Raw genomic sequence first — 13,393 nt, 5'->3', positions numbered from 1 at the left:
AAAACAGTCTATAATAACTTCTCTATTATTAAAAATTGTAAGTATAAAACTGAAGTATAATTTTACTTACGTTTTGCAAGAGTATTGGAGGTATTGGACCGTCTCTTTGTGACTCGATCACTGATTACTCGCAAAGAGCGATCGCGATTTCTTCCCGTACTTGTCGCGAACACGTAACAAAAAAGACTAATACGATATGCGGAACGGCGCGGGTATATAACAGACTCGTTCAATTGTCGCCGCGTGAATCACGTGAACAATCCCTGCGTACGGCGTGACCTTGTTTCGCTGAGCGCCGGAGCGCCGTAAACAACTCGGTCGAAGAACAGCTAGTCTATTGTACCGAAATATTCGGCGCGAGTCAGTCGAGCGAGGTAGACGTTTCGCGTGTGTTCGCGTCGCTCGTCGTAACGCGATCATTTCCTACGAGATTCTCGATCGTCTCGTACGCGGTAATTCGTCGAGGTGAATATCACGCGTAATTCGAAGAGAAAATGCGATCAAAAGCGCAAGGTAATATCTCTAACAATTGTACGAACAAAAGTGCGCGTATAACAAAGTTTCTATTTCCGTCGCGTTCGGGAGTGCCGTTTAAATAATCGAACCGAAGACTTTTTAAAGCCCATTTGATCAAGTATTCATTAAATGTCCGTTCCTGTCGATGGCTACACTTCCGAGATTTGGCAGTTTTTGGAATATAATACTCGCCGACTCGAAGTGGAGGCGAACTTGACGGAACAAAATTGCGTACTTTCAAATGGGCTTTGCAAACGGGAGTGTACAATCGCGCGAACGATCTTTGTGTTTTCGCGAGTGTGCTCGGAGGACCATCCGAGTGGAGGAGGAGGCCCAGGGAGGCATCGGGCGCCGGCGGAGCAACTTTACGGTAAATGTTTTTTATTTAGTGTAAAATTAATTTTTTTTCCAGTTCATGTTTTAGTCGTTTTATGTCACAATTCTATAATTTTCGAAATAATAATTAGAGAACAAGGAATAATTTAAAATCTTATAAAAGTTTATTCTGGTGAAGTGCTTTGCGGAAAATCTTTTACGCATTAATAATTTAAATGTCAAATCAAATAAAACGTTTAATATACCTAAGAATAAACTTATATTTTACAATATTAATTTTATGAACATTGCTTTAATGGATCCTATATTTTATGTTACAGAATCAACGTGCCCGACTCCGCTGCTGCGCGTCGGATGGTGAGTCGGAAACTTTTTTATTCAGACAACAAATCTACATCTTGTAGATCGTAGATAGTAGATTAGTATATCTCGTAGATCCGTTGTCTCAAGTGGATAGAGTACAACATAATTTTATTTTTATATATTGCATCTATCGAAAGGGAGTGATTTTTACTGCAGAGGGTTGGGTGCCCTGTTGCAGCACATTACATAGTTTCACGCAAAATATGACGAATATTATTGATGTATTCGTCGAGCTAATCTCTTGTAGCCTATCCATTTTTCATTAACAAATTTATATGTAAAATAAAATAATATGACGTGAGATTCTAATATATTTTATCGAGAACACACTGAAATTTTAACTTATTCTTATATATTATGTACGATTATTAATTAATTATAATATAATATGTAATTATGGAATCGTAAAAGAAGTTTCGTTTTTCTGGATCTCACATCATTTATTCTGTGTATGTATGTACATACGTGATATACGTATTTTCAAAATGCGTCTCGCGCATGAATACATGCATAGTCACACTCATCTTTGTATTATCGCGGTCGGTTTTCGCGAGTCGGTTTTTCAAGAAAATTTTTCAAGACATTATTAATTGTTTCATTTTATCCATATTATAAATTTTAATTTACCGTGGAATATGATTAAAATCACGCGAAGTAAATTTTTGTCTATATCTACTTGAATTTCGAATTCAAAGATCAAGTTACGAAGAGATAGTTAATATTTTTGAATAAATAACGGAAGTATAATAAAAATAAATTTGATTCGTATTTACAGTAAAGTTTTTGAATTAATATTCTGCTTCAATTAACTTCGCGTCGCCGTGCATTTTGCGATACGATCGACACTCGTATATTCGAACCGTACGAAATATTTGTCGGTGACGATAACCGACTATGGAAGGAGTTTTCTTCCTTCCTGATCTCTGGTCAAAATGACCAGATTGTATGGCCGGGAGCAACGAAAGGTATGTCCAATCTGGCCCAACGAAGGACTAAATGCGACGAGGTAAGTGGTCAACATTGGCCACTCTGATGGAGTAAGCAAGGTGCTGTACGAAGTATAGCTTTGATTTCTTTTTATTTGTTATAATTCGGGTGGGTCATGCTTTTATATACATATCTACATTCTCGCATATGTGCGAGAGTGAAAGCCCTATTAAATTCCGTGGGCGCGTTAAATTCCAAGTCAAACCCCTAAAAAATCGCGTCGGGGTTAATTAAAGATTTGTAGGTTTATTATATTGAAACACGAGTAGGTAGAAAATGGATAGGTAGGTCTATAGATCGGAATACGGGTAGGTAGTGATTCGATTAGTCAAGGATAAGGGGACAATTCGATAGTTTAAAAGATTAGGTAACATAAATTAACAAAGTAACAATAACTTTAATTTCGTGTTAATGTACATACAGTGTTACAGCAACATACAGGTCAGTATTACGGGTTGCCTTTTCGTGCAGGCGCGCGCGGTCGTTTAGAACTGCGTTATAAATTGTCGCGAGAGTAGCGTCAACTGTATTTTTTTAATACGCCAAATTCATAATGCAGTTATAAACGACCATGCGTGCCTGCACTAACAGGCAACCCGTCATACTGATCTGTATGTCGCTGTAACACTGTATAAATTTTTTAAATGATTAGTAAGATTAGGATTTTGTGCGTTTATTTGTTTTAAAAAAATGTAGAATAAACAAGATTGCCCAAAATGTTGAAGATCTTATATTTATTTAATACATTTCTTTATATATTAATATACATGTGTGTATGTGATATCAATATGTTATATGATATATTAATTGGACATTGATTCTCGCAAAGTAGCTATGTTTCGAGGAACAAGAGAACATCAATATATTGAATATTTACAAAAGTACAAAAGTTTACAAAACATCGACTACTATACAGCAAATTCTTCTAATCATATTTTTATAACTTTTCACTTCTACATTCGGAAGTAGCCTTAAAGACACAGAACTAGCGTAACATAGTCTTCTAACTATCTAAACTGTATTCGACTCGTATTCTTTACTTATTGTTTTATTATAATTAGAAAATCAGACTTTTACTTCTTCGGAAGCAGTTAACTGGCAGTTACTGCTTGCAGTCTAGGCCTTACAAGTGTTTATTGTTTTTTTATTGGTATTATTTTCTCGGTTACAAAATGATTCTTTTTGATCAATATTCATATTTCTACTTGAATTTTCTATAAGATAAATTTGCAGACGATATGAGGTCTTTATGAAATTTTTATCACATTTGCACAAGATAAAATTATTTCATGAGACGTAATCACAACTTAATTTCTACAAGCAATAAATATATCTTTAAATATACCATTAATTTCTACAAGTAATAAATATCTTTAAATATATTTTTAAATATACAATCTTTAAATATACAATTGTATAGATTTGTGCTACATTATTTTGATTTTGATACAACGGAACCTTGTGAATGTCTTATCTTGCTCAGTTAATATCCGGTTAATGAAAATTGTTGTTGTCAAGATTTTGCGATGTAAGTATTGCGGTTAATTCTAGTCAAATTCAATTAATGAAACAAATAAAGTTAAAGCCTTATGCAAAAGAATTTTTGTATACAACCATTTATATAATTTAATTTTTACATACAAATACTTATTGTTATTCTTTGTATTTATTCAAAACGTTAGGTGTACTTGAGTTATTGTTGACGTTATACGTTTAAGAGCATATTCACTTAAATAAAAAGAATACATATTAAACTTTGCACTCATCTACAAATGTTCTATTCGTATTGTAAGTCAAAATTTACATCTCTATATTAATTTACATCGTAATTTTCGATTAAATAATATTAAAAATTTGATATGCCTTTTATAAAGAAAGATAATTATTTCTTCGAGATAGGAAGATTGCAAGACAAATTGCACGTACTCAATATGCACTATTTGATTACGTAATTATTTCTAATCACTATTTTACTTTTTAAAACCTATTATTGTAATGAAAAAAATTTTAACAATTATTTGGTAATTGTTTTATACGTTATGCCACGTTTAATTGCAGCTTGGTAATTGGTTAACATTAATCAAATCAAATTTTGGGAGAATTACATTCAATTTACCAAAGAAATTTTCTATTAACATTAACTCTGTATCCGATTAACTTTTTTCCATCAAAGTGATTAGCCTTACGTACACAAAATTTCTTTAAAGTATACGGAAATCTAAAATTTCTTGTGATTTGTTATAAAATTCTTATAAATAATATACTTATAGATTTGTTTGCACCTTACGTAGTATTGATAGTATATTAATAGTAAATTTCTATGAAAAAAATTTAAAAGTAAGGCTCAATTTCTCATACAAAATTTTTATGAAAAGTCTTATTGCATTTATATCTGATATACAATAGGTGTACTACAGAATAGGTATTTATATTGTGTAAAAGTTTTTCTAATACCATTTAAAGTTAAGAAATGTTCCCGAGCTTGATTTAAAAGAAAATTTCACGTCTCCTGTGTAGATACTATACATGTATGAAAACGTACTATTAAATCAATATGACTTTCGTGTGTAATGTGAAATCGAAGCGCTTGTAAATAATGTTATGCAATATTATCTGTCGTTAATTTTCATAAAATGTATTTGTAATTAGAATTAGATGAATTATAATGTGCTTTTAAACACGATAAGTGTTTAATAAACAAATTGTTTTGTCTGTGAAAAATTTTTATGCTAAGAGATGACCTGTCTATCAAATTTGATGGATCCATTGGGGTTCTAATGACGTTCCCGTGAATCTTCCTTGTGAGTGCTGTGCCTTCGTGATTCTTGACCGCTAGGTGTAACAGGTCGTCTTTTGGATCTTTTGAATTTAGCGATATCCTCGCCGAATACATCGCCAGTTCGAAGAGCGGATATTAAATCGTCGAATTCACCTTTATTATCGTGCTGTTGTCCGTTACTGTTTGCTTCATTCTTCTTACTTAGCGATATGCTGTTTAGTATACCCTCCCGCGAGTTCTTCCTCTCTATCGTTCTCTTTCGGAGCTGCAATAATTACAATATAATATATTATTTACGTCTTATGCATGTGCCGATGACATACAATATAATGATAATATCGCTTACTTCCTGTTCTTGCTTCGCCCTACGTTCCTCTTCTTCGATTTTCTTCCTCATATTTTCTACATCTTGTCTCGCTTCCGTTAGAGCTTGTAAAAAATTTTCAAAAATGCCAAAGAATTCATCTGGTTGAACGCCAGCCGAATCTTCACCGAACAATCTCACTGCTCGATCAAACTGTTTCGACGAAATAACAATCAGATATTTATCAATCAGATATTTATCAAAACTACACTTGACACAAATTATTTATTTTTTACCCTTGTTTTCATGTCTTGGAATAAGTCTTCTGCCTCTGCTAATCTACATGTGGCTTGCGCCTGGAAGTCCCTCATCGCCGGTAAAAACATGTCACCTTGAAGCACTTGAGATTGACCCCGATGAAATTCTGAAAAATAAATAAAATGGAAATAGCACAGATGATACAATAATAATTTATCTACTTTCTTCGCGCGCGCGCGCTTTCAGAAGAACAGAAGAACTTTAGTAAAAGGGGAACTGTCTTTCTCTTTTCGAAGTAACCATAGTTAATAGTTTAAAAATAATCAGAAACCAGATGAAAACATTATTAGACGACCTGGCAGATGGTTTATTTAACGCAATAAATCAAAACAATTAAGTCGAGTCTGCATGTATAGTGCGTCAGATCTTACAAGAAAAAACTGTAAAGGTTCTTTCAAATTAGTTCACTGTTTTTAATTTATATACTGGCGACAATAGATGTTTCTTCTTATCAATAATCAGAAACTTTTAAGTTTTCTCGGTTGTATTTTTAATTCCACTTTTTATGTAAATCGCAGTCAGTTGGCATAAAACTCAACTATTATATAACCGTCAGTTATTACCTATTTCTCTTTGAACATCCTGCAATCCGTTTTTCAAGTTGGCCACTTCCTTCTGCAAATCTGCCATACTAACTTTAGCAGCAGTTTTAACGTGTGGCATATCCTCTTCGATTTCTAAGACCTCTCTGAATCTGGCTTCGAGAATCTGCACGAGATAATGTAGCAGAGTCGTACCCTTGGAGCAAGAAGACTTTGTGTCGACTAGACGATTCAAAGAAGCTAATCGAAAGCCGCACGCGTTACCCCGCGCATTCCCGCGATTTACATAATTTCCCAATGCTAAGACTAATTCCAAAAGTTTTCTGAGTCTTCTTGATCTGGCCACTTGTCGGCTTGCTTCTAAAACTGCCCGCATCCTCGGCGTCAGTTCCGCAATGCTAGCTGCGAATTTTTTCTTGTAATGAAGAGAACGCAATCTCTGTTCATAATGTGGCACCCTAAAGACAGAAGAGATTACATTTCCTTCGTTCAATGTTTCATTGATCTGCCGTGTATGTACATACATGCATATAAAGAAAGGCGGACACTTCTAAATCTCTTAATAGCTAATCAATCGTTAATTAAATCGATTATCATAATCTTAAAAGAAGAGTCGGAAAGAAGGTGATAACATAAAAAAGTACAACGCACTTTGATATTTGATATAAGAAACAGTCAGCCCTGTTTTGCAATTCCTTTTGATGGATATCTAACGAAGCAGCTTCTTCCGAGGATGGTATGTACTTTAGTAGCTGCTCCACCATATCGATGTGTAAAATATTTTGCTGGTCCATCGACAGTATCGTTCTGGTAATCTCATTATCGGACATCTTCAATTTCGACAATAGTATAGTGCAATTCTGCGCTCTTCTTGAATCGATTACCGACATCGTCTTCTTATTCTTTCCTAATGTCCTCAAGTCTTCTATCGAGCCTTCCGTGGAAACGCCATTCTTTTGATAGGCGCAAAAGATTTTATCAATGGACTCGAGATCCATTACGTTGTATAGCTTCGTATCGTCCAGCTCTGACCATATTGTACCCTGCAATTTCTGCTCAGGTATCTTCGACCAGTTGAACGATTTCAAAGGATTACTCGGTTGTGGGACATTCTTTATTATCTCCACCTACAATGTGCAGCGAACGATGCAAATTAAATTATTTCCGATTAAGGAAAATCGTGTAATTAGTAAATTATTCTAGCTGATTGCCGATCATCTTAGATTTTGCCACACGTACTGTTCTTTTAAACTATTGTTAAATATTAAATTTTAGTATACGTCTAGTAATAACCTTCATGGGTGGAGGAGCAGCCGGCATTAGGCAAGGAGGTGGCGGGGGCGCTAATGGAGGAGGCGGCGGTGGTGGCGGGGTGGGTTTAGCCTCTAGCTTCTCGAGTACTTCATCTTCGACAATTTTCAGAGTAGCCTTCGCGTCGTCTGGCAAACTTCCCGAGGCTACTAGTTGCTCTAGACGTTTCCTCTCGGATTTCTCGTTGTTTATTTGTCGCGACAACATCTCCAGATTGTCTTGCAATTCAGAAATTTTTTGTTTTGTCTCTATGTGCATCGACGTCTCTTTCTCAAGGCGTTCTTTGATTCTTGCTAGACTTGCTTCCATATCTTCCTACAAATAGATAATCACACATTACGACTATTTACTATTTTATGCAGCGAAGAAACGGATAACACCGATCGGTAAATAACGATTCAAGTTATATTGTGTCTAACAACAAGATGTAACAATAATTCAATCTGAATGTGTTTTTCCTATTATTATCAAGGGACGTCGATCTTAATATTTTTTATCGATATTAATAATTTAAAACGCTTCTTGTACGCGTATAGTTTTGGTAAACAAATTGAACCAAGCAAATAAAATTCTTTTCATATGTAATGCGTGAGTGAATATCTTTCATAAATAAAATTTTGCTATCAGTGAAGAGAATCGTAAGAGATTCGTCACGATTGAAAAGTAGAATATTGACTTCGATAATACCTTTTCCTGAGTCCTCAAATCTAGTTCTTGCTCCTTTTTAGCCAATCTCGTGGACATGTCCAAATTTTCGCGTTCCATTTCTTCGGCCTTTTTTCTTGCTGCCACGAGTTCCTCTTCTTTTGCGAGAAGATGAACGATCTCTTTCACATTTATTTCAATCGGGGCCACATCGGGATTTCTCACTAATCCCGTTTCGTTGCTTTCGGATTGTAAAACGATCTGCTGAACGATCCGATCGAACAACAACCAATGTTGAGGATGCGAGCCGTAATCCACTAGAAAAAGAAAATTAATTTGCATCATGGGGTATGGTCTTGAATAAAAATAAAATCTTTGAATTGAAAAACTCACGCGGCAACAAAAGACAATGTTCAAGTAAGCTAAGAAGATGAGGATAAGCAGCAGTGTGGCTGAGTTTCCGTCGCAAAAGATCGAACATGGCACTGGCACTCTTAGTGTCCACGTGTTCCTTCTCGAACTTCCTGGCGAGTTCTTTCTCGTCTTCATTTCGCACCATTTCAAAAAAATCGAGATGCCTATCGAGCGTCTCATTCTCGTATTTTCTTAGTTTCTCAATAATAGGCTGGATGCCGAGCATCAATAGTTCATATCTTAGGTGTAGCCTAAACTCTAGTGTCACCTGGCCAGGTCCGTAGTTTAGCACGGCATTGATAAACGACATGATCGCTGTTTTCAGAGATAAATTGTCTTTATAAATGCCGAAGTTTTTGTCAAGATCGTTGATTATACACTGGAAGCGCGTTCTCTCGGAATGATACTGTTGGAAGTGCAACATGGCCTCTAGAACTTTGCGGTGACCGCCTGGCACCAGACAAACTGCACCGAGAATCTCCAGCACAGAGATTTTCGTCTTTATATTCTCAGACGCGAGCGACTGTGATATCGTGTTAATTGCCGTTGGATGTGCCAACACGTGCGCTCTACCGTTCTAGAAACAAATATCAAGTAAAATATAACGTGGCAGAAACAATACGCTTAAAAAATTCCTCTTGACGAAATTAATTCCAGATATATCGTTAAACGATGATTCATTAATTATCATTTTTTTTCCCAAATGTATGAAACAATTGGACAAGATGCTTATTTGACCGAGTATTGTCAATATGTATTTTTAAACGCTTGCTATACGTGACAGTACTCACCGAATTGTTCATTAAAGCTTTTAAACATCCTATAACACTAGTGTGGAGATTGCTGTTAGCTGCTTCAGTGTCCATAGTTCCTAATACTTGTAATAAAGCGTTTAAGCCATTTAGTTCTATAAATCTGAGAACGAAGCTGTGCGGCTGCGTCCTCAGGGCAGTCTTTAGAGCTTCTGCTTGACGCATTTGATTCGATATCTCCTCGTCTTCCTCCGGGAAAGGATTCTGTACACACAACATATGCATATGCTATTGTACCAAGAACATATGTACGTGTCAGAGATAAAATCAAAACTACTTTGCAATTGATTAATCTTCCGGCAAAATAATTTCGAGCAATCTTATTATCGTAAATCTATAATACGCAGTGTACGCTACAGGGTACGATATAAAAGTTGTTATGTATTGTGCAAGCTTCTAAAAATTATCACGGCAAAAGCATATATGTATCTTGCGAGTTTTCAATTTTTTCGCGACCCTGTTTTATCTATCAGTCTATTTCATAACTTTGGTTCGTCTCTATTCTTTCTACATGTACCCGTAACATATCTAGTTTCAATAAGTAAACTTTGTTAATAATATTTTTCCATAATATATTTAATGCAAACGTTCATATAATTCCATTTAAAAAAACAACTGTTCCGTATTGCTTATTTTCCTAAAAGTAAAATTAATTTTAGAAAGAGCAACTTTTTCGAACACATTTGATATACGTATAGAAAAACTTGTTTAATTTGAATCTGCTTAAAGTACTAATGCAATACTTTATGCATGCAAAGAAAAAACAAGAGAACAAATCACCAACGATCGATAATTGCAACATTAATAACCGTAGATTCTTATTCGTTCAATTTTATTCACTCACACTCGCTATCGTCCTCAATCTATTGATATAGTCCTCGGGATCGCCGCTAAGGTCAGTGGTGCGCAAGCCACCGTTGTCCAACGTGCCATTTCCTTTTCTGGAACAATATATCTGCCACTTTTTATTAGCTGGAAGTGCCAAAACTGCTTGCCGATTGGTTTGAGTTAGGTCGAGTTCGTCGACGAGCTCGAGGAACATTTTATTCAGCTCCTCCTCAGCCGGCATTGGTAAGGTCGGCGTCATTGCTTGTAGCGTGAGTGTACCCGTGTGTTCCACAACGCAATACGTGATTTCCGGTGGCTCGTCATCCTACGAGGAGCAACCAGATTTAGCATCCTGTCATGCACGATATGCAAGCAATGTTGTATCGATCAATGCGAAGAAGGTACAAAGTAATAGTCTTCTTGCTTTAATTTTATGCATTGAGCATTGCCAGCGTGAATTGTCTTGTTTTCTGTTTTCGCGTATGCGTTGCTTGTGTGCGAAAAATGCAATATCTATAATACAAAATTGTTGCAGACACATTTCCGCAACTTTATTTGTGTATTTAATATGTTATCTATAATAGTTACATTGACGTGCGGTTTAATACAAATGTAGAGTTCCGGGGAATACAGATAGCATATAGCACAGCGATCAATAATGCAACCGGCTCACCCTTGCCGCAGTTCTTTGCCACTGGACTTGGTTTTCAATTAATAAACTTTCTTTAGACGGGGGGGGCGTTGCATATGTTTTTCCATTGATATATTGAATTATGACACACATTTGTCGCGATCATTGGTGACCGATATTCGGTCTTTTTATTTACGCTCTGCTGATCATTGGCGACGTGGGGTGATTGTCACATAAATATCAAATATATTCTTATGCAACTCAATGCTACATTGTCCTTAATATAAAATCATTTAACCTGGCGTAGATGGAAAACCAGCTAAAATACGCGTGACGTTGAAAGTGTTAATAAAATATTATTTATACGAAAACAGGAAAAAGTTGTCGATCCTAAAAAGGTACTAACAATTGTCAACGTGCTTATACGAAGCTCCACGATTATTACATAGTTAAAAATAAATGCTGCGTTTTTGTTGGCCATGGTATAATCTTTTATCCTGCAATAATTAAAAATGCAGTAATTATAGACTAAAGTAAAATTGCAAGCTGTTTGTTAATACTGATAAATCTCCCTCTATCTCTCTCTAACAACGTTATATAACTTGAAGACTTTGTACATACACAAAAATTCCATCTTCCTTAAATATGTTAAGACATTTAAGTACGATTTTCTTTGCATTCAAATTTTACACAGAGAATAAAGGCGTACAGCACAATTACAGGCCTATTTTAATTGATAATAATTTAACCGACATAATTTAGAAAAGATCAGATTTTGACGCCAATGTTGAGCGATAATAATAGAACGACACCGCTTATGGGATTACGGGGCGATAGAAAATATATTGTTCCGTATAGCAATGGAATTGTATTGATCTCGATGCTCAATCTATTTTCACTATTGCGTGCTCGTTTTCGCTTCTCCGTGTTTCTTATTGTTAGTCAGTCGAGAACTAGCAGCGGCAACGGCAGCAAAGGTCAGGGGACCGGCTCAGGCGTTTGGATTCCTGCGGTACTTTCACACGTGACTAAGAAATTACCTATTCAAGTATCAGACGTCGATTTATTCCCCGCAAACATCATCTTTGCGCGATCGTCACGGTAAGAGATCGCGCGCATATACATACGGACCGTCCGGAATGTCCGAAGGAATCTTGCCCCCATCGTTTCCATTCCGAAGATTTTTTTACATACGTACGTATTCTCGGCGCTGCATGGGAAAAAGGTATGCCTGCGCGTGAGCGTCGCGATGCCAAAAACCGCTATCAAACGTGACGTATGACTTGCGCTTGTATGAGTTTGCGGGGAAAACAGGATCGTACGTACAGTGAGATTTAAACATAGATGATCAAACGTGTTATTATTATTCGCTTGAATTTAAAAACGGAAAAATAATTGTGTTATGATCATCCGTGAGGAAAACCTGTCCACATATCGTTAACACGTTTCTGTGATATTTTAATATTATTATTGGCAAATATTTATTTAGAAATAATCAATCATGTCTGTCACAAGAGTATGGTTCATTTGCACAATTTTGTAGAAATAATAATCTAGTAATCCTTCGTTTAAGCTTTTATCACTGGTCACTAGCTATTAGTTTGCATAAAAGTTTTACTTATTGTTATAATATTACCTGCAGGCAGCCACAAAACGATTTCTTCACTCGTGACGGCATGGTTTGACAGCGGCCAACAAATTCTTTCAGGGGCTGCGAACTTTTCACTGGACAGTTTGGAATCCTCTGTAATTCATAAGACACTTCATATATCATGTGTTATAATGTGTGGCGTTACGGCATCAATAATTAAACTGTGTTTTATTGAGAGCTCGTGGAAAAATTTCACGACGAAAGCAGTCGAAAGAGGATAAAGTTGTATCGCAGAAATTTCGCGTATCCCCCTCTCTCATTCTTTATAATGTAACGTAGTGTCACATACCCAGTAATATTATATGTATATTACAGCGTCAGAAAACGGGAGTAAGCAGTTTTACAAGTAACATCGTATTGCACATCAATTTCGTAACAGTCGTTTTATTTTTTGCTACAAAGTAACAGAACTTTTACATTTAGCCGTTATGTACTTATAATGTAAGCGTTTAGACACTTGTAATATACAGGGTGTTTCAGGGTAAAGTGTCCTAACTTAAAATATGAACTTAGGACCTCAAAACAAGAAAAAACTTTCCTCTGGAGACATGTCCGTAAACGCTTTGTTTAAGAGATATTGACATCTAAACATTTTTTCATTATAAAATTTTATGAAATTGTTATCGGGTTATAATAAATAATTTAATAGTGTGCTTTAAATACTTTATTATTAAAAAATATGAAAATTTTTACTTAATTATAAATTTTGTTTTAAGTGACGGCCTTGAACATTGAGAAAGGCTTGACATCTGTCTTTGACGGTAGCAGTGGCAGAGCGGCACTGAATAGCTGTAATTGTTTCACATGCTTGAATAATTCTTCCTTGTAAAGAATTAATGTCATTAACCGGCTTTTCGTAGAATTTTTGTTTAATAGTACCCCAAGCAAAAAAATCCAATGGTCCGTCAAATCCGTCAAAGACAGATGTCAAGCCTGTCTCAATGTTCAAGGCCGTC

At 35.7% G+C, this 13,393-nt stretch overlaps 1 protein-coding gene across 5 annotated transcripts in view; it reads right to left on the bottom strand.

Moving 5' to 3' along the window:
* Positions 1-2,944: 2,944 nt before the first annotated feature.
* The window catches only part of LOC105566712 (disheveled-associated activator of morphogenesis 1), a 33,415-nt gene continuing 22,966 nt past the window's right edge, over positions 2,945-13,393 (bottom strand). For 4 of the 5 annotated variants that reach the window (XM_012020928.1, XM_012020927.1, XM_012020926.1 and 1 more), the window contains exons 2-12: positions 12,423-12,530; positions 10,172-10,480; positions 9,307-9,531; positions 8,495-9,092; positions 8,144-8,418; positions 7,439-7,771; positions 6,797-7,272; positions 6,167-6,603; positions 5,582-5,709; positions 5,328-5,498; positions 2,945-5,246 (exon numbers count right to left, since the gene is read on the bottom strand). In XM_012020928.1, coding sequence (XP_011876318.1) covers positions 4,977-5,246; positions 5,328-5,498; positions 5,582-5,709; positions 6,167-6,603; positions 6,797-7,272; positions 7,439-7,771; positions 8,144-8,418; positions 8,495-9,092; positions 9,307-9,531; positions 10,172-10,480; positions 12,423-12,464 — 3,264 coding nt within the window. In that variant the 5' untranslated portion in view covers positions 12,465-12,530 and the 3' untranslated portion in view covers positions 2,945-4,976. Of the gene's footprint in view, positions 5,247-5,327; positions 5,499-5,581; positions 5,710-6,166; positions 6,604-6,796; positions 7,273-7,438; positions 7,772-8,143; positions 8,419-8,494; positions 9,093-9,306; positions 9,532-10,171; positions 10,481-12,422; positions 12,531-12,726; positions 12,903-13,393 lie in introns of those variants that run through there. The other variant, XM_012020929.1, reaches the window with a different exon arrangement.

This window comes from Vollenhovia emeryi, unplaced genomic scaffold (assembly GCF_000949405.1).
Source record: "Vollenhovia emeryi isolate VEMERY1.0 unplaced genomic scaffold, V.emery_V1.0 DF939142.1, whole genome shotgun sequence".
Taxonomy (NCBI): domain Eukaryota; kingdom Metazoa; phylum Arthropoda; class Insecta; order Hymenoptera; family Formicidae; genus Vollenhovia; species Vollenhovia emeryi.
The sequence above is the reverse complement of the archived record's forward strand: the minus strand, read 5'-3'. Positions and strand labels throughout refer to the sequence as shown.